The sequence below is a fragment of the Centruroides sculpturatus genome, unplaced genomic scaffold (assembly GCF_000671375.1).
Source record: "Centruroides sculpturatus isolate CEXI.00-Female unplaced genomic scaffold, Cexi_2.0 scaffold607, whole genome shotgun sequence".
Taxonomy (NCBI): domain Eukaryota; kingdom Metazoa; phylum Arthropoda; class Arachnida; order Scorpiones; family Buthidae; genus Centruroides; species Centruroides sculpturatus.
In genome coordinates, this window is record NW_019384856.1 from 213,492 (window position 1) to 235,797 (window position 22,306).

Genomic DNA, 22,306 nt, shown 5'->3' on the forward strand with positions numbered 1-22,306 from the left:
CTAGTTTATTATAAAGAAGGTAAGATCAGAGTTTAAACTGCTAAGTTCTATCAATATAATAATATTTTATAATATTGTTATATTAAGGGTTAAAATGATGATTGAAAAGGGAAAATATTTACAAATGAAAAACTGTGTCATTATTTTAAAATATATCAGAAAGAATAATAAAAAATCATTACTTCTGCAATATAAAAACAAAGTAAAATTTATTGTAAATAATAAAAATTTATACAGGGTGTGCGTAAAGTTTGAAACCAATAGAAAAAAAATAAGCAAAATCACACATTACTTCATTACTTCGAGGTCCGGTATTATTTCATCTCCCAACATGATAATTATTCCCAATAACAGATGTTTTAAGGAAGAAGGGCACAATGACATGCATGTTCCATTAGCTGCACCATACCATCATTCTGTCAGCTTCTTGTTCTTCGCTGTCGTAAACCAATGAGGATCTTCGACAGACAAGGAGAATTATCTCTACCCAGTCTTACACAGCACCATTACTCAACCTGTAACGATAAAGAATTTCCTATTGTTTGCACACTTTATGCACTTTGTAGTAAATGGACTAATAAATAATTAAATCGTTTTATACAGAATGCTGCCGTAATTAAGCTGCAAAAATTGATAAAACTGTTCTTACTAAATCGTAAGTACAACAAAAATTGGCCTGTTCTGATTAGTTTCCAAGCAGCTATTAGAGGTTGTATCGTTCGAAGCAAAATTATTCTCTTTACTTACGAGTTCGTGGTTTTTTAAAATATAGAAATTTAAGTTTAAATTCTTTTTTTATTCTATTATTTCTTGCTGGTTAGCAACATTCAGCTGTTATTATACAGAGCTGGTGGAGAATGATCATACAAAGAAAAACCATAAAAAAATATACCAGAAACTCTATTTCCTAGTACAGAGGTTGCAAAGTTTATCATCTAGAGGCTATCTGATCAGATCAGATCAAATGAATTTAAAAGCAATCATTATCTTTATGGTAATGTGTTAAATAATTTAATATTTCACTTATTTTTAATTAATTTACATAATTTTGTTTCATAAGAATCCAACGACTAATAAATTACAACGTTGGTTTAGAATGATATGTCGCGATAGCACAAGATTACTGCAGAGGAAAGTTGCGATCGATTTTCAGAGAAAAATCAAAAGCATTCGTACGAAGAGTTGAAAAAAAAGGTAAGGCACATTTAATTTTAAACTGCTGATTAAGTATATTAGTATATAAAAACTTTAAAATTCCATTGTTTTGAAGAAAAATGCAGTTACGAGAATAAGAAATTGGAAAAAAATTATATTCTACGGGAAATTTTATTTTAAGCAAATTAAAGTTATACAACATGCAGTAAGAAATTATCTTTCTATAAAAAATAAAAGACTGGCAATTATGGTAAGTTAGCATATGACTAGAATTTTATCATAATTTTCTATTGTAAAATGAGATATTTAAGTGTGCTGTGTTGTAATTAAATTGTGTTCAAGAGGATAAATTAAATTAGTCAATTTTGGTAGCTTTCTTGCAATTATGTTCGCTTTTTGATTACTGGTTTTAGTTACTGTTTTAAACATTTGTGACGATTGACATTTTTCCCCGGATTCTTGTCGTTTTTGTAACTCTGTGTCTCATTTATAGGTGTGTAGCTCTCTGTTGTGTCAGATTTGTTCATTTGTTCTCGTCCTCATTGAACACAGGTGATGTGTCATTTTTCTATAAGAATTTTGTCATTTTTTAAAGAGACCAAACTTTTAATCTGTTATGAAGTGTACGATGAACCTTTTAGATCTAAGTGCTTTAAGTTGTGTTCTTGTATTTGTTTGTGTATGTATACAATGTATAATTTACAATTTTCACGATTTTGAGTTTAAACTTGTACTAAAAAGTTTAATAAATCCATAGTTTAGTCATTTGATAGTCATAAATCTGTGCGTAACTAGATTTTCATGTGCCATGTGCAAAATTTTATTTTTGTATCCTGTTTTTGATTCAAAAAAATTTTTTTAAGCAAGCACAATAGAAATAATTGGTTATCTTTCATTTTAACAACAACAAAAAAAATTATGAAATCGGTTTGATTTCCGCAAAACCCTTTTGTCCTGGATCCTGTGTTTCTGTACCCTTTGCACCTACCTAGTTACGGCACCGCATAAAATAATGGATATTTCACATTAAAAAAAAATGATTATTATTAATTTAGAATAACTCATATTTACGATTATAATTGTTTTTAAATGTTTAGACTGAAGCGAAAATTCGAGCTTCTTGGAAGAAAATATACATTCAGCTTCCAGCATTTCAAATGAAGAAGAAGAGATATCGTTTACTTTACAGTTTTGAAATTTGTCGAAGGGTTATATAGTGAGACACAAATTCGAAAATGAACGAAATCAATGGGTAAAATTTTATCAAATTAAAAAATTAAAAATTTTTAGACTTAGCAATATTTAGTCATTATCTTTCGGAGACCGGATGATCCAGGCGATTAAGATTTCGACCTACGCTCTAGGAATCCGGGATCGAATACACACTTGCAATCTCAGAAATTTCTGTACCAAACCCAAATGCCACGTTGTGCAGAACAGTAAGTTACAAAAATTGTTAAAAATTACTATCTTTTGTTAGATTTTAATACAGCTACAGCAATTCAAAAATAGTGGAAGGAGCGGAGCATAACGGAAAAAATTTGAATTCAAAAATGAGAAAAGTAGATTCTTTATAAATATTTACTAAAATTCTTAAAAGATAATTCAAATTTTTACGTAAAAATTAAATATTTTAAAACTATCAATAGAATTTACGTTCTCATCCGAATATTTTTACTTGGTCGTCTAAACTTTTAAATAGAAGTAACAACTTTGATAAATCGAAAAAATGCGACAAATTTAATATCGCTGGTGACAATCTTAGCATCATAAAGAACCACAAATTACTAAATAGTTCTTATATAAATTCACGAGAATCATCAGAAGAAATAGATTTTAATTTGATGTTTATACATTTTCAAGCTTGTTTACGAGGATTTTTAATAAGAAAAGAAATAGAAATAAGTTCATACAAAGTAAGAGAATGTATTTTATCTTGATTTTTCTTTAAATGATTTTTTCATTATTAAATCTTAAATATGATTGTAAATGAAGAGCGTACTTTTCGAACTGTATCAAAAGAAACAGTTCGAATCACGAAGAATAAATCACACTTATAGCGCTATCAGAGTAAGGATGAAGCTAAGAAAAAACTGATTAGGCCTATTCTTTATTTTTTAGTAAAATATTTAAATAAATTGCAGATAATGACAGAGAAACGAAAGCAAAGTTCAAGTTTAACATATAAAGCAGTTTCCGAGGTATGTAATACCTTCAAAGTATATAGAGGGCCTCTTATGTCCACATTTGTCCAAGACCTGGGTTTTGGACAAACCTGAACATAAGAGATCCCATATATGCATTTATATAAGTTAAAGCCGGTATCACACAATATTTAATATTGTACAAGCCCAGTGGCATGCCAAAAATGGACTAGGGGGGACTAGGCTAGTCCTCTAAATTCCTTGAAGTAAACTACCGTCTAAATATCACTTTTAATGCAGCTGTATTTGAAACATTTTACATGAAAAGTATGTATTTTTTCGTGTATTTTTCCCATCCGTTCTCCCCTCTTTACGCTGAATTCAACTCTTCCACGAACCAACCTGAACAACTCTCAGGGCTCATTTATAACGGAGCTGGGAAAAGTAACATTAATGTGCCGATAACAAGTAAATAAAATGATTTTTTTTCCTGGTGTTTAAATAATTTTAGAATGCATGAAAAATAAGTTTTCTCATATCTGGTCTCTTTTGAAAATTGTCACCGTACGCTGCTGTACAAGCAATAGAATCCCAGTTAGTACAGTATAACATTTCATGACATATAATATTGTACTAACTGGACCAAGACCGTATGAAAGTTTTTGGCCCTATATCTTGAGGATTTAGATTGCTTCTACCCAAATCGCCAATGAATGCAATACATTTGATATTTACTGTATTCTTTATAATAGAGTACGTATAATGAAATTTACAATTATTTTATGTTTTAAGAGACCGAATCGATGGGTAATATATCTGAAACAAAATTTGGGTTTAAGAAAATTGACAAGATCGAAAACAATTTTGAATTGGCCCAAACTTAAAAAGATAATGAAGCGAGTTAAAGTATGGAAATTTATTTTTATGATAAACAATGGATAATAAATGTTGATAATTTCCATTACTTTCAAATAGATAAGGCTTACATTCAAGTTCGCGAAGATAAAACTAATATACGAGAGCCATATTTACGAACGGGAAAAACTAGAACAATTGAGAAACATTCAGGTATTTTAAAATATATTTAAGTGATATTTATTTGAAATATAATTTTTTTANTTTTTTTTTAATTATTCTACATCAATTACTGAAGTATTGAATATGATGTTAATCTTACTTAGATAGTTAAGAAGAAATTAGATGGTAATATTTCGGCAGCTAACCCGAACATGTATAATCAAGTCACCATTACGTCCGACCCTACTGGAGATACGACACTTGACCCCCTTTATCTCTCCACCCCGTCGATCTTTAACCAACAAAATTTAATAGCATCAATCCCTCCAATACACAAACCTCTGCAAAATTTCAAAAATCATCTACAAAAACAACAGGAATTATTAAGCTTCAAAAGGGGCGAACAAAAGCGCACCTACCCACATACTTTTTTTTTTTTTTTAAATTCTCTTCGCCCTGTGGGGACTAAGAGGGCCTCTTTCAGCGAGCCCATTATGGGTTCGGCCAGACCCACAATGGCCGGGTGGTGAGGTACGGGCCCGACATATCCGTATCCGTATCTATTTCTTATTGAAATTGAAGTTTCTTCAATTTTAATAACAAATAAAATATAAAATAAAAATTATTTAATTATTTGTATTTTATGTTCGCTTATTTAATTCCATTTTCATTTCAATGAATACTAAAAATTGAAACTGATCCAGTCCAATGGGCGAATCTGTAGGAGATGCAAGGAAGTAATTGGTTTGCAACTTCGATCGGGTCGAACTCCCAGCTGTCCACTTTCCTTGAATCAAGTAATCATTCTCTCAAGAGCTTGTACAAATGTTCAATTTTTAAAAAATTAAAATACAGTGGTGCCTCGCAAAACGTGCTTAATCCGTTCCAGATGCACGTCCGTTAAGTGAAACGTCCGTTATACGAAACGCATTTTCCTATAGAAATACATGTTAAAACATATAATTCGTTCCGCAGCATAAAATAACCGTACTGTACCATAAAAAAATGAAAATGGAGCAGTCACCAATTATGCCGGGTAGTCAATGTTGTGAGGAGGAAGTGGAGGAACTCTTTCTTTACACATTCGTACAGATACAGACTTTTTACACATTGCAGCGGGTCTTTTTTTATTGTTTTTTAATCGGAGTCAGATTCAGGAGAGGCTACGGGAGCTTGCAGGGTCAACTCCTCTTGTTCCATCCTTTGTTTTTTGGCAGCTTGCTTCTTGAAAAACATGTCCAAGGTGGTCTGTTTCTCTCTCTTCTTCAACACCTGTCAGAAATGACGGGCAAGGGTGTCATTGCAGAGGTCATTGATCCTGTTGGCCTCAGCTCTGTTTGGATAATAAGTGTTGGTAAACTCCTGAACCTCTCCCCATTTGACAAGGAAGTTTTTGTCAACTTTCACTTTTTCTGATGATGTCTTACTTTGTTTCAATTGAAATCATCTTTTTGGTTTTTTAGAAGCCATGATTTGCACAACACTTGAATAATTGTAAATACCCTGCACTGAGGTGATGTACAGTACGTAATAAACAAGGGAGCAAGCCGAATCCCAACGGGAGCTCTGTACTTCAGATATACTAATAATATATTCTAATAATACTAATATATTATAAAAATAACAGATTGTCATTGGCAACGGCAAAATAGTGGAAACATCATTAGCAATTGTTCGCAGAAAGACCGTTGTTCACCTCACGTAACTGTCGAACGGAAAGTCCGTTGTTCGCAGCGTCCGTTATTCGAGGCGTACGTTATACGAGGCACCACTATATAAGCTTAATATATTTTTGCATTCATCACAACCGAGTGATGGCAGTAGATGATAAACAATGTAACCTCCTAAATAATGTAGAATAAACTTAAATGTTTCTGGTGCACAATAATCATGATCTAATAATTCACTATCATTAGTATCTCCATAGGACAGGCTTGGATTAGAAAGCAAATTTTCTAAATGTTCTTCCAATTGTTCTCGAATTTCCTTAAATGGTTTTTTATGACTATGAAGAAGATTTTTTAAAGTAATAAGGGAAGATCCAGGATCAGTTTGAACTGATGCTCGTTTGGGAGGACGAACCAAATTGCACACAGTCATCAGTCTGTACAGGTATAAGAACTGCATTGTTGTGGGATGAGAATTGCTTCTACTTCCTTGTCTTATCATTCCAAAGAAACGCTAATTGAAAAGAAAACATAAGTTAAGAGTTTAATACAAGATTATATAATCATTACACTAAGTCAGTTTTGATTGATAAAAAAAATATCAGAAGATTCATCTTAAAGTATTTACAAGGAAAGGTGGGCCACAGAGAGATAGCCCTCAGTGAATCACAGTGGGTCTCACAAACCCAGCTCAATATTTAGTTAACATTTTTTTAAATATAAAAATACTGAAAAAATTTATATTCTTCCAACTTTTCAGTCCGATCAACATGCGGTTAGAACGTTTCTTTTATTTGACTTTACTTGGACTAGTTGTCATATCAAAAGCTTCCAGTCGAAAAATTTACCGGGGAAACTCATTACAAGTCGACCCCCCTATAACACTGTTGATAATTCCGTTTTATATGAATTCCATGTTGTACGAGTCACTTAGATTTTACAAATACGTGTGCCAGGCTTTGAACGGCTCACGTATTTGTAAAATCTAAGTGACTCGTACAACATGGAATTCATATAAAACGGAATTATCAACAGTGTTATAGGGGGTCGACTGTACTTCTAGATATTGCGTAATAGCGGAAAATAATTAAACCAAAAGTATTTTAGTTTTGCGGACAATTTTACCTCGAAATGTTTCTATCAAAACACTTATTCGTTTAAATAACGTCAATACATATGTAAATTAGAGCTAAATTGGAGCTGAAAAACGACGAAAATAGCGATTATCTAACATTTGTTTACAGTTTTACCTTGATTTACGTAGAGGGAGCGATTTTCTTATTGTAGAATTGTCCACCAGAATTGTCTGATGGAAAATTGATATTTTCCACCAGATAATTCTGAGAAAATGCTTACTCGTTCAAACAGAATCAAACAACTAGAAGTTAGCTAATTAGACCCTAAACGTTATGGAATAATATAAATAAAAGAATGATAGCTACGCGTCACGATTGTCGCGTAGCTATCAAATTATATAAAAATAAACATTAAAAACGCAATTTTGTCATCAATACAGCAAGAAAGAAAGAAAGAAAACAAAGCGCAGAATTTAACGGTGAAATTGTAGTTTTTACGCGATAGATAAAATTTAATAATTTTATATTAAAACACAGGGTCCGAGAGACCACTGAGACTCAGCAAGGGCAAGAAGTTACATGGCTCACTGAGGATTAAGATTACATAAAAAACACAAATATTTACCCCTGGTATTGTCTTTTCGGGATCTCTTTCTAGATGGTTCTTCATTCCTTGTGAGACATCGCGTTGATCGTTTTTGAGGTACAGACTTACTAATATACTGTACTTAGGACAATTAGGGAAGTTTGATGGATATGCATCTGACGTTAAATTAATGTCCAGCGATCTCGTGGAATTTCTACTTTCTCTCCATTTATAACATGGGAGTAGGTTTTTAAAATAAATCTACTCGTAAAATGTACGTCACAAACGTAACATTTACTTGTAGCATCTTGTCGTCTCGTGGAATGTATCGATCCACTCCTCAATCTTATCGCTAGGAACACGGAAAAAATGTCTCTTCTCGTTCGATGACTTATATCCTGCCTTGCATCCTGGCACAAAGCACGTTAGCAATTTTATGTAGCTAAAAAAACACAATTATTATAAGTCGAAATCACTGACCTCAGTATACACATAGCAAGAACAACGCTCTTCTGCTAACAGTGGCGCCAACTAGCGGCAAATATTGTCTCTAGCTAAGTTTGAACTATTAGTGGAAAGACCAGTTAATCTACCGACTCGACAACGGACACTGGGATAATGGGCAATGGACATTCAGCGTTTTACGACAACAACTACGTATTGTATTTAGAATTATTGATAATAAATATTAATAAAATTATTATATATATAAATATATATAAATTAATAAAAATAAATGTTTTGCGAGAGCTTTCAAGACGAGATTAGACGCGATTACTATGCTCGACCGATTCGACGACTGGATGGCCAAGCAGTTAAGGTGGCAGCCCACCGCTCTGGGGGACCCGGGCTCGAATCCGAACGGGTCGGAAAATCCCCAGGAATTTTTTGTGGGGTGGTCTGTTCGGATATGTCGGGCCCCGTCCCTCACTACCCGGCAGCCCCATTGTGGGTCTGGCCAACCCATAATGGGCTTGCGAAAAGAGGCCCTCTTAATGCCTATAGGGTGGAAAGAGTTTAAAAAAAAAAAACCATCCGTAATAGTATAAGTCAGTTGGTAGAACAAGGTGCAATCGAGCAGATTTCATGAATCACATCAAAATGTTCTATAGTAACTGCTTAGATTATTTGGAAGAGTGGACGGTACATTACAATGATCTTGAACATTACAATGATATTGAACATTCCACAATTACACATTGAACATTATGTTAAAACAAGAACTTAATTGGGAAGATGTGCAAAAATCACTCGATCTCATTAGTCAACAGTTTCCAGATTGTAATATTTTTAATGAGGTATCATTATTTAAAAAAACACACTGATAAGGAAAAGGTTAAATTTTGGGCATCAGCAAAAATCTCAACAGAGAACAAATGGTTAGAAATATTTCGTCATTTTGAACTATGTTCCATACAATAATACATTAAAAATTGTGGGATACGCGCTGTCCTTACCAGGAACTAATGCCGCGACTGAACGCGTTTTTCCTACCGTAAATAAAGTGTGGACATCTGACAAATTATAATTAAGTGTTGAGACTTTAAAAAGCCATATTATGTGTGAAATATAATTTAACAAATTCTTGCGAAAAATTTCATGACATTGTAAATAACGACAGTAATCAATCTACTAAAAAAAGAAATTCACTCAACTGAGAAATATGCGAAAGAATAGAGTTTTTAAATATTTATAATAGTATATATTTGTAAAGTTTACATGTATTGAAATTTAAAAAATGTATAACACAATACAATTTTTGCGTTCTTTGATAACAATTTTTTTTAACAAGACAACCACTCGCCCCCGCCAATTTTGTCCCGCTTCACTAATGTCTGGGAGTAAAAAGAAGAGTAAAAACAAAACTCTAATATAAATTTAACGTCGATTAAACAATTTATTTATAATGTTTTTAAAAAAATATATTGAACATTTATATTACAAAATGATGGTTCAATTGAATTATCAAACACATTTTTGTAAATAAATAGATTTCTGATACAGAATTATGAATATGATGTCTATGATATTATCGAGTAGGTGGCCGTAGAGTATCAAGAAACACGTGCTGATCCTGCCGAAGATAATAAGTTTCGAGTGTGAGTAAGGAAAATTTACAGTAGAGTTATGACAGAATTATTTTTATTTTTTCAACAGTCGACGCTTTAAATTAATTGCATCAGAGTAACTTTGACCAAAATAACGCCATCTCTCGGGTTTACCTTGCGTTGACTTTCAAACCACGTGCTTTGTAGTAGGGTATTTAAATGTGAGGTGAGATGAGATGCTGTTCAGAAAAGTCATGTCTAACTTACAGAGAACCGTTTACGTTTGGTCCGAAGTTCATAACCTGTTACCGTGCTTGCGATCGTCTTTACCTGAGCTTAATTTTAAACAGATAAGATTAGCTGGTAAATATTTTATTAGATTTATTTTTAACATTTTGTATAAAAATACAAGAAATATAGTTAAAATGTTGTAATAATTACTGTATAATTATACATTACTATCGTCTACTGATATGTACAGTATATGTATATACTTTAAATTTTATAATTTATATAAGAAGTTTCATATATTTAATTTAATTTTTTTTAAATTCATTTATAAAGGTAGCCTATATTAATATTATATTATCATAATATTATTTAGAGGAATGTAAAAAATGCACAGAAATCCTTCCAGAAGAAATTGAAATATTGAAAGATGCTGAAATCCTAATTACTGATGCTGCCGTCATCTCAAAGATATTAGATTATATTCCAAATATGAAATGGGTGCAGTCAACTTGGGCAGGTATGGAAATTAATTTTTAAATACCAGTAATATATTTCTGCATTCGTTTCTCATTTATTTTGTTAATATTTTTTTAATTTTATACTATTTTGACTTTTTAAAAGTCAAATTAGTCGATGTGGTTAATTTAAAGAAGTAACAATACATTTTTAAGAATTGATAGGGTGTTGAAATACTAACGTTTTTGACCTGGTTAATGAGCTATCTTCGAATGTGGACAGAATTCATTCCTCTTAAACCCAGTTCGAACTAGTCATACTGTCACTGACACGATTCTGTAGTCACCTGACTACTTTCCTTTGACTATCTCATGATGTTGCAGCTTATGATATTACTCTTCACCTAGTTCTAAAGAACCAATAAACTTTCTTCTATTGGTCTAAAAACTATAGCTCAAAAGAGTTTGTTGACAAAATGATGAATATCTGCAGTTATGGTGTGTAGTTTTGTGTTAGCATGTCTTGAAAGTGTTTTATATTGGCAAAGAATTAATAAGCAATATATTTATTGCTAAAGATATTTTATATATTTATATGTATATTTTATAGTTTCAATAATTTAATTAAGTAATTATGATGATCTTATATGTATGATAATCAGTCAAACTTTTTTTGTCTCAAAATTGTAGCTTAGTTGAAATAAGTGGCATTAATATTTCACTGCACATGAGTATCTCATGATTGTTGCATGAAAAATCCAACATATTGGATCCAAGAATCTCCACCTACTTTGTTGAAAGGTATGATATAGTGATGTTGAATCAATAACTGCACAGTGAATGGTCAAATATACAATGATCATACAAATTTAGTTAAATGTCACGTCCAATTAATGTGCTGTAAAATCGACTAGTTTACACTTAATCTACACCTGTTCATATCTGACGATAACTAGCATCAGATTGGTTACAAATTTAGGCCAAATACAGTAAAACTTCTCTAACTCGAAGCTCCAAGGGGCAGGAAAAACTGAGTTACAGACCATTCAAGTTAGAGAACAAAAGTAAAAAATGCCGATTCTGTATAGATTTGTTATTTTACCTCTCTGGCATTATAAAAAGAATCTGATAGTTTTTCTTTTTGTTTTAAACAGCCTGTATAATTTCTTTCAGCAATAAATTCTACTTACATTGAACATTTTTGCTTTAATGGGAAAAATGAACAGTTTTGCAGGCACATCTTGTTGAGCTAGAGGACCTCACTTTGGATTGGAACATTGTCTGAATATTGGTGTTGGAGAGTAGATACAACTGTCTGAAAATTTTATGGACATATGATAATTAGGATCACTTTGGATAGAATAAATATTAACCTGAAGCAGACCTTGGGTGAGGCAAACATTTGTTCTGAAATCTAATCAGTACCGGGGATAAAGGTTCAACGAGTGGTATTGTGATATACTACAATTTTAAATATTGTCATCTTTTACATTTTACTAATGTGTAAATGTTACTAATGCAGTTCTGATTGAAGTTTATTGACAGGAAAGACAAACTTCAGCTCCAGCAGGTCCCTGTAAGGAAATAACTGTTGAAAGGATTTTTTTTAATAGATAGAAGTAATTTATCAAATTAAGACTTCATTTTAAGAGATTATTATCTTTAAAAAAATTTGAAAAAAAGTGAGAAAAACGAATGTAAAATACCTGTGGGGATTGGGATTGTCACCTGTGGACATTTTAAACTGTTTTACATATTCGTGCAGAGGCATAGCCTCTAAAGAAAGGTTGTCTCTGCAATGGAAATAGTTGTTCCTGGTGATTAGACATGGCAAGTAAACTTGGACTCGTATCCAGATGAATTTTATGTTTTATTAGAATGTAAAATATTTAAATCTTCCCATTTTTATTTCTTTAAATTTAATTCTAGATAATGGATATATTTTCACAATTTTTAAAGTTTTAATTACATTTCATGATGATTATTACAAAATTGTTTTTATTCTAAATTTCTGATGATACAGGATGAGATTTTTTATCTGAAAGTTTGTTTATAACTAATTTTTAGTTTAAAATGTATACATTAAAAACATTTAATTCATTTGTAATAACCATGAAATTCAAAAATAACTGGAGGTAAATAGTTCAAAAAACTTGCACCTTTGTACATCCGGCAACAAATTTAATAAAAATTATGAATGTTTTTGACTTGAAGTTACAGAACATTGTAACTGAGGAAGATCAGTGAATCTGGTTGAAAATATTCTTAATTTTTATTAAATTTGTTGCTGGTTGTACAAAGGTGTAAGTTTATTTGTAATGATTTTTTAAAATGACAAACATACTGAGAAATAGTTTTATTAAATTTGTAAAATAAAAATATTTTCTCTTGGAGTGAAAATCTTAATCTTTTAAAATTCAACCACTTTTGAGGTATGAAGGCTTTAACCTGATGCAGGCCACTGAAGGTAGCCGAAAACATTTGTTTTTAATCAATGAATGCTGGAAAACGGGAGGAAGCTGTGAATTTTAGTATTTGGAAGATGGTTCCAGCTTTAAAATTAACAAATATTTATAATATGCTGATTTTTTTTTTAAATTATTCAATAATAATTATACTTATATCTTTTTGTGATACTTAGGTACCATAATTTCATGTAGATAATCCATGGTATATAATCTGCAAAAAATTGCTAGAATAGAAACAAAACTTTTGTGTGATCTAACTACCCATATATTCCATATCTCTGGATCGGCTGTTGAATGTGTGACGCTTACAGGTATGCAGTTTAGAAGGTACCAATTCAAACATAATATTGGTTTTCTATATGTAATTCAAATATTCAAATATGTAATTGTAAAGCAATTGAAATGAAAAATAAAATACTGAAAGGGAACCTCCTAAATTTCATACATGGAACATACAAATGCCTATGGAATGTTAAAAAATAATCTTTTTTTATCATATTGCTTCATTTGTGTTGTTTATTAAATAATAACAATAGCTATTCCAAACACACACACACACACACACACACAATACCTGTAAACAAAATATATACTGAGAAAAATTTTAGTAAGTATTCAATTTGTTCATGTAGTAAAACATATGAGAATGAATGTCTGTACTCTGAATGTTCTTACACAAGCATAATACTGCATATAATACACCAAACATGGAAACATTAGGCTTTTATAACAGCGCACATTTTTTTTTCCTTCTTTCTCTGGATACGTTTCCTCATTTTGCAGGACTTGGACACCAGTATAATAAGTCCTAGTAGATCCTTTCCTTTGACGATCTCATGATGTTGCAGCTTATGATATTACTCTTCACCTAGTTCTAAAGAACCAATAAACTTTCTTCTATTGGTCTAAAAACTATAGCTCAAAAGAGTTTGTTGACAAAATGATGAATATCTGCAGTTATGGTGTGTAGTTTTGTGTTAGCATGTCTTGAAAGTGTTTTATATTGGCAAAGAATTAATAAGCAATATATTTATTGCTAAAGATATTTTATATATTTATATGTATATTTTATAGTTTCAATAATTTAATTAAGTAATTATGATGATCTTATATGTATGATAATCAGTCAAACTTTTTTTGTCTCAAAATTGTAGCTTAGTTGAAATAAATGGCATTAATATTTCACTGAACATGAGTATCTCATGATTATTGCATGAAAAATCCAACATATTGGATCCAAGAATCTCCACCTACTTTGTTGAAAGGTATGATATAGTGATGTTGAATCAATAACTGCACAGTGAATGGTCAAATATACAATGATCATACAAATTTAGTTAAATGTCACGTCCAATTAATGTGCTGTAAAATCGACTAGTTTACACTTAATCTACACCTGTTCATATCTGACGATAACTAGCATCAGATTGGTTACAAATTTAGGCCAAATACAGTAAAACTTCTCTAACTCGAAGCTCCAAGGGGCAGGAAAAACTGAGTTACAGACCATTCAAGTTAGAGAACAAAAGTAAAAAATGCCGATTCTGTATAGATTTGTTATTTTACCTCTCTGGCATTATAAAAAGAATCTGATAGTTTTTCTTTTTGTTTTAAACAGCCTGTATAATTTCTTTCAGCAATAAATTCTACTTACATTGAACATTTTTGCTTTAATGGGAAATGAACAGTTTTGCAGGCACATCTTGTTGAGCTAGAGGACCTCACTTTGGATTGGAACATTGTCTGAATATTGGTGTTGGAGAGTAGATACAACTGTCTGAAAATTTTATGGACATATGATAATTAGGATCACTTTGGATAGAATAAATATTAACCTGAAGCAGACCTTGGGTGAGGCAAAAAACATTTGTTCTGAAATCTAATCAGTACCGGGGATAAAGGTTCAACGAGTGGTATTGTGATATACTACAATTTTAAATATTGTCATCTTTTACATTTTACTAATGTGTAAATGTTGCTAATGCAGTTCTGATTGAAGTTTATTGACAGGAAAGACAAACTTCAGCTCCAGCAGGTCCCTGTAAGGAAATAACTGTTGAAAGGATTTTTTTTAATAGATAGAAGTAATTTATCAAATTAAGACTTCATTTTAAGAGATTATTATTTTTAAAAAAATTTGAAAAAAAGTGAGAAAAACGAATGTAAAATACCTGTGGGGATTGGGATTGTCACCTGTGGACATTTTAAACTGTTTTACATATTCGTGCAGAGGCATAGCCTCTAAAGAAAGGTTGTCTCTGCAATGGAAATAGTTGTTCCTGGTGATTAGACATGGCAAGTAAACTTGGACTCGTATCCAGATGAATTTTATATTTTATTAAAATGTAATTCTGCCAGCCCATTTCTACAAACAAATATTATATTTTTAATTGTGTTGGGATTGTCACCTGTGGACATTTTAAACTGTTTTACATATTCGTGCAGAGGCATAGCCTCTAAAGAAAGGTTGTCTCTGCAATGGAAATAGTTGTTCCTGGTGATTAGACATGGCAAGTAAACTTGGACTCGTATCCAGATGAATTTTATGTTTTATTAGAATGTAAAATATTTAAATCTTCCCATTTTTATTTCTTTAAATTTAATTCTAGATAATGGATATATTTTCACAATTTTTAAAGTTTTAATTACATTTCATGATGATTATTACAAAATTGTTTTTATTCTAAATTTCTGATGATACAGGATGAGATTTTTTATCTGAAAGTTTGTTTATAACTAATTTTTAGTTTAAAATGTATACATTAAAAACATTTAATTCATTTGTAATAACCATGAAATTCAAAAATAACTGGAGGTAAATAGTTCAAAAAACTTGCACCTTTGTACATCCGGCAACAAATTTAATAAAAATTATGAATGTTTTTGACTTGAAGTTACAGAACATTGTAACTGAGGAAGATCAGTGAATCTGGTTGAAAATATTCTTAATTTTTATTAAATTTGTTGCTGGTTGTACAAAGGTGTAAGTTTATTTGTAATGATTTTTTAAAATGACAAACATACTGAGAAATAGTTTTATTAAATTTGTAAAATAAAAATATTTTCTCTTGGAGTGAAAATCTTAATCTTTTAAAATTCAACCACTTTTGAGGTATGAAGGCTTTAACCTGATGCAGGCCACTGAAGGTAGCCAAAAACATTTGTTTTTAATCAATGAATGCTGGAAAACGGGAGGAAGCTGTGAATTTTAGTATTTGGAAGATGGTTCCAGCTTTAAAATTAACAAATATTTATAATATGCTGATTTTTTTTTTAAATTATTCAATAATAATTATACTTATATCTTTTTGTGATACTTAGGTACCATAATTTCATGTAGATAATCCATGGTATATAATCTGCAAAAAATTTCTAGAATAGAAACAAAACTTTTGTGTGATCTAACTACCCATATATTCCATATCTCTGGATCGGCTGTTGAATGTGTGACGCTTACAGGTATGCAGTTTAGAAGGTACCAATTCAAACATTATAATATTGGTTTTCTATATGTAATTCAAATATTCAAATATGTAATTGTAAAGCAATTGAGATGAAAAATAAAATACTGAAAGGGAACCTCCTAAATTTCATACATGGAACATACAAATGCCTATGGAATGTTAAAAAATAATCTTTTTTTATCATATTGCTTCATTTGTGTTGTTTATTAAATAATAACAATAGCTATTTCAAACACACACACACACACACACACACACACACACAATAACTGTCTACAAAATATATACTGAGAAAAATTTTAGTAAAGTATTCAATTTGTTCATGTAGTAAAACATATGAGAATGAATGTCTGTACTCCTTTCTTACACAAGCATAATACTGCATATAATACACCAAACATGGAAACATTAGGCTTTTATAACAGCGCACATTTTTTTTTCCTTCTTTCTCTGGATACGTTTCCTCATTTTGCAGGACTTGGACACCAGTATAATAAGTCCTAGTAGATCTGTCCTATATGAACTGTCTATATCAGCAGTTCTTAACTTAACTCTCACACCTCCAAGGGTGCATGCACCCCTGGAGGTGTGAGAGAGGTTTCCAGGGGTGTTAGAGAAATTTCAAAAATTTAAATAAAAAAAAAATATGAACGAGGCAACCGTGTTCTCTACAAACCATGGCACCCAGCAATACAGCACTCCCACTTCTACACTCTCTACTCTACCATCTCTCAGCACATAGCACTTGTCATCAGTCATCAGTACATGCAGTTAATGTAGTCACATTGTCACATGCAGTACAGAAACTAGTTGAGACATGTTTGCATACCTTGAATACAGCACTTTTGCACATCAGAACAAAAGCCAGAAATTGCTTAAATGCATCTGATGATTTATGCGTGGCTCTTTCAAAAAAAGAGCCTCGTTTTTAATAGAATTATTATGAATAAACAACAACAACCTAGCCATTAAAATTTAAATATTGCTTTTTATGTTATATAATAATATATATTGTAAATAAACATGGCATTTTGTTTATGCAATAAATGTATTTTCTTAAATAAAAAATATACACATGCATTTTTTAAGGGAGTGCAAAAGCTTATTTTCATATTCAAGGGGTGCTTACCACTAAAAAGGCTAAGAACTACTGGTCTATATGATTTGTCCTAGTAGACATTTAAATAAAGAAAATTAAAACTGTTATTAATTTTATTATTTTTCTCATATAAGCATTTTGATCTCCCCCAATCCTCATCAGTACTGTACTTTTATAGGATTAAGTTTAGCCTATAAACAAATAAATATCTCAAAAAAGAAGAGCAAAAATTATAAAAGGCAACATATTTTTTAAAAAACTTACAATTGGTATTTTACAATGTATTCTTTCCACAACAATCACATTCTTGTTTCTGTGACATCTATAATTGTACAGCACTCTGGTGCAGCGGCGGCCTTATCCATTGTGAGGCTCTGGGTGGCAGATCTTTGCGAGGCCCTTGTCCTTTGTGCAAAGTATGTGAATTGAAATAGTAGGCACTTATTAATATTAATATATACTGTACTATGAATTAAATTTATTTTATTGTTATAACTAATAGCCAAGGATAAAATAAAAAGTTTTAAATATCAACTTTTTTCTACTTGGTTTTTGCGCGAGGCCCTGGGCGATTGCCCTGCTCGCCACCCCCTAAGGCCGCCTCTGGTGACACATTTATACATGTATTTAAACTTAGTAAATTTACATCTTTGTTTTTTAATTTCTTTCACAATAGCAAAATGTTTCCTTATTTTTCTTTTTACTATTTTTTTCAAATGCTATTATTTTAATATTATCTTTGGTCTATTATACATTTGCATTTTTGATGTTTTATCCAAGGCAACCAATGGTGTTGTAGTCTTAGTGCTGCTAAATGTTGTTTCACTCTAATCTTAAGTTGTCTATATGTTTCTCCTATATAAATTCCTTTATTATTATTACAATTACACCTAATTTATATACTACATCCACTGAATTAGTCTTCTTTATTTTGGTTTTTTTTCCTACCTGTAAATTTTAGTTTGTTGGTTAATATGGGTACTAGTTTATGTCCTACTTGTTAAAATTTTTTGTTTTGTTCTTCAAATAAATTTTATAAATTTTTGTACATTAAAGGATTATCTTTTATCCAATTTTTTATTTTTTACATAATATCTATTTTTTTTCATATTCATCCTGCCATTTTTTTAAGGATAATCATTAAGCAAATATTCCCTAAAAGTTTTTTAACATTGTTTTCTATATCTTGGTTTAAAGTTGTATGGCAAAAATTTTCTTGTTCTGTTATAAAATTGTTTTTTTAATATAATTAGGAAAATATGAATAACTTAACTTTTTTCTATATTACTTTTTTTATAAGTTTTTTCAAACACTATACTATGATTTTTTCTCCTTATATTAATATCCAAACAACTTATTGATTTTTATTAATTTTTTTATTTCTAGTTCAAAGTTTATATGACTATTTTATAGAAATATTAGAAGAAACAAATATCTTTAATTATTTCATTATTGTATAATATTAATATATCATCTACATAACGGGAATAACAAATGATACCTTTAATTTTATTTCTTTTTTCATCAATTGGTTTTGTAACTATTTCAGCTAGTTTCAGACCTATTACACTGCCCATATCAATTCCATCTGTTTGTGCATACAAATTTCATTAGTTCTATTTTTCATTCATTTATTTCTTCTTTTTAATGCATCATAAACTATTTTTCTTGTTATTGATGCATATATTGAACTAATACAGTATCCAGTCTTATAAATTTTAGTTTTTCTGTTAATAAACAAATTAAGTAAAATATTAATAACATATCTGTATTATGTATGCTATATTTCAACTATTCTATTTTATTTCATACATTAATTTTTAAATATTTTTCTATTATTTAAACGACCTAATTTGCTAGTTATTAAAGGTCTAACTTTAACTTTATCTCCTAATTTCTGTGTTTTACTTCTTAATTTTTAAACTGGAATTCTAATATTAATGTCTAAAAATATTTAATTGAGATAGATTTGCTTCTTCTCTACTAGATAGTTTAATGTTCCATAAATTATTATAAATATGAAATTACTGTCTTGTTACTTTAAAATTAGTTTATTTTGTAACAGTTATATCATTTTTATGATATAATTGTTATATGTGCACTTGTTTCTCTTTCTTTCCTTCTTTCTTCATTCTTTTTTCTCATCTCTCTTCTTTCTTCTTTTATCTCTTTGTTAACAGAACTCTAAATTTCACCTTTTTTCATTTCTACTCATGATTTCTTTTTTTGTCTGATGTATAGGGCAAGTATTATAGTATTCAGCTCAATCCCTCAAAGTGCACAGCTGGAAATATTGCTGAGAGGAGAGGCTTTTTTCGATTGGTCCTTAATAAAAAAAAAAGAAAGGAAATAAAGTGGCAAGGGTGGAAAAAAGGGTGAGAAGATGAAAGGTTTTGAATTGGAATCATCTGAAGATCATCCATGGTAGAGATCAAAAACAGTCCTTCTGTCCATGATTATTTACTGGAGTTAGTTGTTTTTGGTTCTGCAAGATGTCTTTTGGATGTGAGTTCTATAGAGAAATTTAAAAATCAGATATGTATGAATTTGTAATGGCAATCGCTGTTCTCATAGATGCAAGGTATATAGTGGTGTGAGTTATGTAGTTTTGTTTTCATTCTAGCATTTTTCTGCTGTTTATATGCCATCATGGATTATATGCATGAAAATATTGTATTTTATCTTTTTAGTAAAATTTTGACATAGCAGTATAAGTTAGTAGAGTTTTGATTTATCTAAAGTAATGTATATTGTGTACAGTTCTCAATAATCAAAAATTTGGATAACAGAATGTTTGATTAATGTATAATATAATATAATGTATAATATAAATTCAGTTTAATTTAATAGATTATGTCATACACATTAAATTATATTCAATAATTAGATCTAACCTAAAATAATGACTTGTAAAGAAAATTAAAAAATATTTCTTTAATACCAATCACTCTCTATACTTTGACACCACTAATTTAATCAAAACAAATGTTTCGACCCCATTCATAGGTCTGCCTTGGGTTAAAAGAGTTGTTTGATGTTAACAAGTTATGATCAATGGAAGCTTTTGAAATATTCCAAATATTAGAATGAGTGAATGCATTAATTTCAAGGAGAAAAATGTTATCCAAAGCATGGCAGTCTCTAGTTGATAACTCAATGAGGCAAGAGAACAGCAGGCTTAACTTAAAAAACTTTTGTTAACATGTATAATTATTTTATTTTTTAAATTTTATTTTAATGTTTTCATTTTAAAACTACATAAATTATTTGTTTGTGTACATAAAACATAAAACATAAAAGGGGTTCACACAGACTTCTACATAAAACATAAAAAACGTTTTGAATTTTGTAAATTTAAAACTAATGGTATAACTATAACCATTATAACTCAGTTCTTTTCTTTAATTTTGTATTTAATATGTTTTTAACCTCCTGAACAGGGTTGAAAAAGTTTGCTTTGATTAAACCAGTGCTGGAAAAATGTGTAAGGTGTAGTGTGATTTGGTATCTTTGTTTCTAGTTTTTCTACACATGTTGTTATTTTTTTAATAAATAGTTTTTTTAAATTATATAATGAAAATGTAAATCTATGATTTATGATTTAAATTTTTTAAAACTGTTTTTAAAAATTATCATGAGAAGTCATCAGAATACATTATTTTTAAAACTTCTAGAACTGCTTTTGAATACTGTACCTTACGCAGCCAAAATTTCATGAAACAAACTATACTGTAATTTTCCTTGTTTTTATTGACAAAATATGCCTCCAAATTCACCTTGGATAATAAAGAACCTTTTGATAAATGAGTCTTGATTACTAGAGACTGTACTTTTGTGTTTTTATAAATTCTAATTTAGAATTTCTTAATGACTTTAAATATGTCTAAATTTTTCTTTAAAATATCAAATACTTAATATATATTTCGAATGTTTTTAAAAAAAAACATTCAAAATATTTTTCAGTATTTTCATTTATCATATTTGAAACTCAAATAAGTTTAAAAAAATGAAATTTTATAGATTTTTTCCTATATTATTTGAATATAAGCTATGTAAAAGTAATGTATAATTTTAATTTCAGGAGTTGAAGCTATCTTTCAAAATTTTGATAAAAGTAAAGTAAGCATAAAAATGAAATAAACAAATTATTATAAATTAATAAGCTACTTATTTAAATAAAAAAATTTTTTTATAGCTTCCAAAGTTTATTTTTACTAAACTTGGAAATGAAGGATTTGCTGATTATATGGCTGAATATATTATAGCACAAATTATAATCAATGAAAGAAAATTTTATGAAATGTGGGATGATCAGAAAGAAAATAAATGGTATTATTATTATTATTATTTGTTTTTTCTTCCCAATCTTCAATTATGCTTTATGAAATACTCTGAATAAAACTTGAAAATTTTTCTGAATAGCAAAGTATTTTATTAAATTCTTGATTAAGATTTTATCATTATAACTTTATAACTAAGTCTAGGCCAGTGTTTCTCAACGGGGGCGATATCACCCCCATGTGGGTGTTTTTCCACGTTGAGGGGGCGATTAGTAATAATTTATATTTTGGGGGCGAAAAACAATTTTCTGGGCGATATAGTAAAACATTATATTAAGAATAATTAGATATTTTATTCATTATATCGTACAATAATTAAACAAAAAACATTATACTAGTCACTAGTCTATTCGATGCAGTACGAATTTGGCGTTAGCCTTGGCCCTGGGCATCGGAATTTTGAAGTGAAGGAGGCGATACTACGTAACGGTTTTATTGAAGGGGGCAATACTACTTTGAAGTGGGCGACGATTCATTAGAGGTTGAGAAACACTGGTCTAGGCCATCTAGGAACTAAATATCATATTAATAGGAAGGCAAATTAGTGGATGCTAAT

General features: G+C 30.0%; 1 protein-coding gene and 2 long non-coding RNA genes across 5 annotated transcripts in view; all 3 read left to right on the forward strand.

Annotated features, from left to right (window-relative positions):
- Positions 1–852: 852 nt before the first annotated feature.
- LOC111630582 lies at positions 853–2,402 on the forward strand. Of its 3 annotated transcripts, none has more exons than XR_002757550.1 (4): positions 853–994; positions 1,061–1,194; positions 1,271–1,405; positions 2,253–2,402. It is a non-coding gene; the product is annotated as an uncharacterized LOC111630582 (long non-coding RNA). The 3 variants fall into 3 exon arrangements; XR_002757552.1 differs by lacking the exon at positions 2,253–2,402 and adding an exon at positions 1,649–2,014; XR_002757551.1 differs by having other exon boundaries at positions 872–994; positions 1,096–1,194.
- Positions 2,403–3,061: 659 nt separating this feature from the next.
- Positions 3,062–4,155, forward strand: LOC111630583. The gene is made up of 3 exons (XR_002757553.1): positions 3,062–3,225; positions 3,300–3,356; positions 4,092–4,155. It is a non-coding gene; the product is annotated as an uncharacterized LOC111630583 (long non-coding RNA).
- A 5,544-nt stretch (positions 4,156–9,699) lies between these two features.
- LOC111630577 (glyoxylate/hydroxypyruvate reductase A-like) overlaps positions 9,700–22,306 on the forward strand; it is a 33,981-nt gene continuing 21,374 nt past the window's right edge. The window contains exons 1-4 of the mRNA XM_023374690.1: positions 9,700–10,056; positions 10,298–10,441; positions 21,492–21,529; positions 21,606–21,739. Of these exons, the coding sequence (XP_023230458.1) occupies positions 9,930–10,056; positions 10,298–10,441; positions 21,492–21,529; positions 21,606–21,739 (443 nt within the window). The 5' untranslated portion in view covers positions 9,700–9,929. The remainder of the gene's footprint in view (positions 10,057–10,297; positions 10,442–21,491; positions 21,530–21,605; positions 21,740–22,306) is intronic.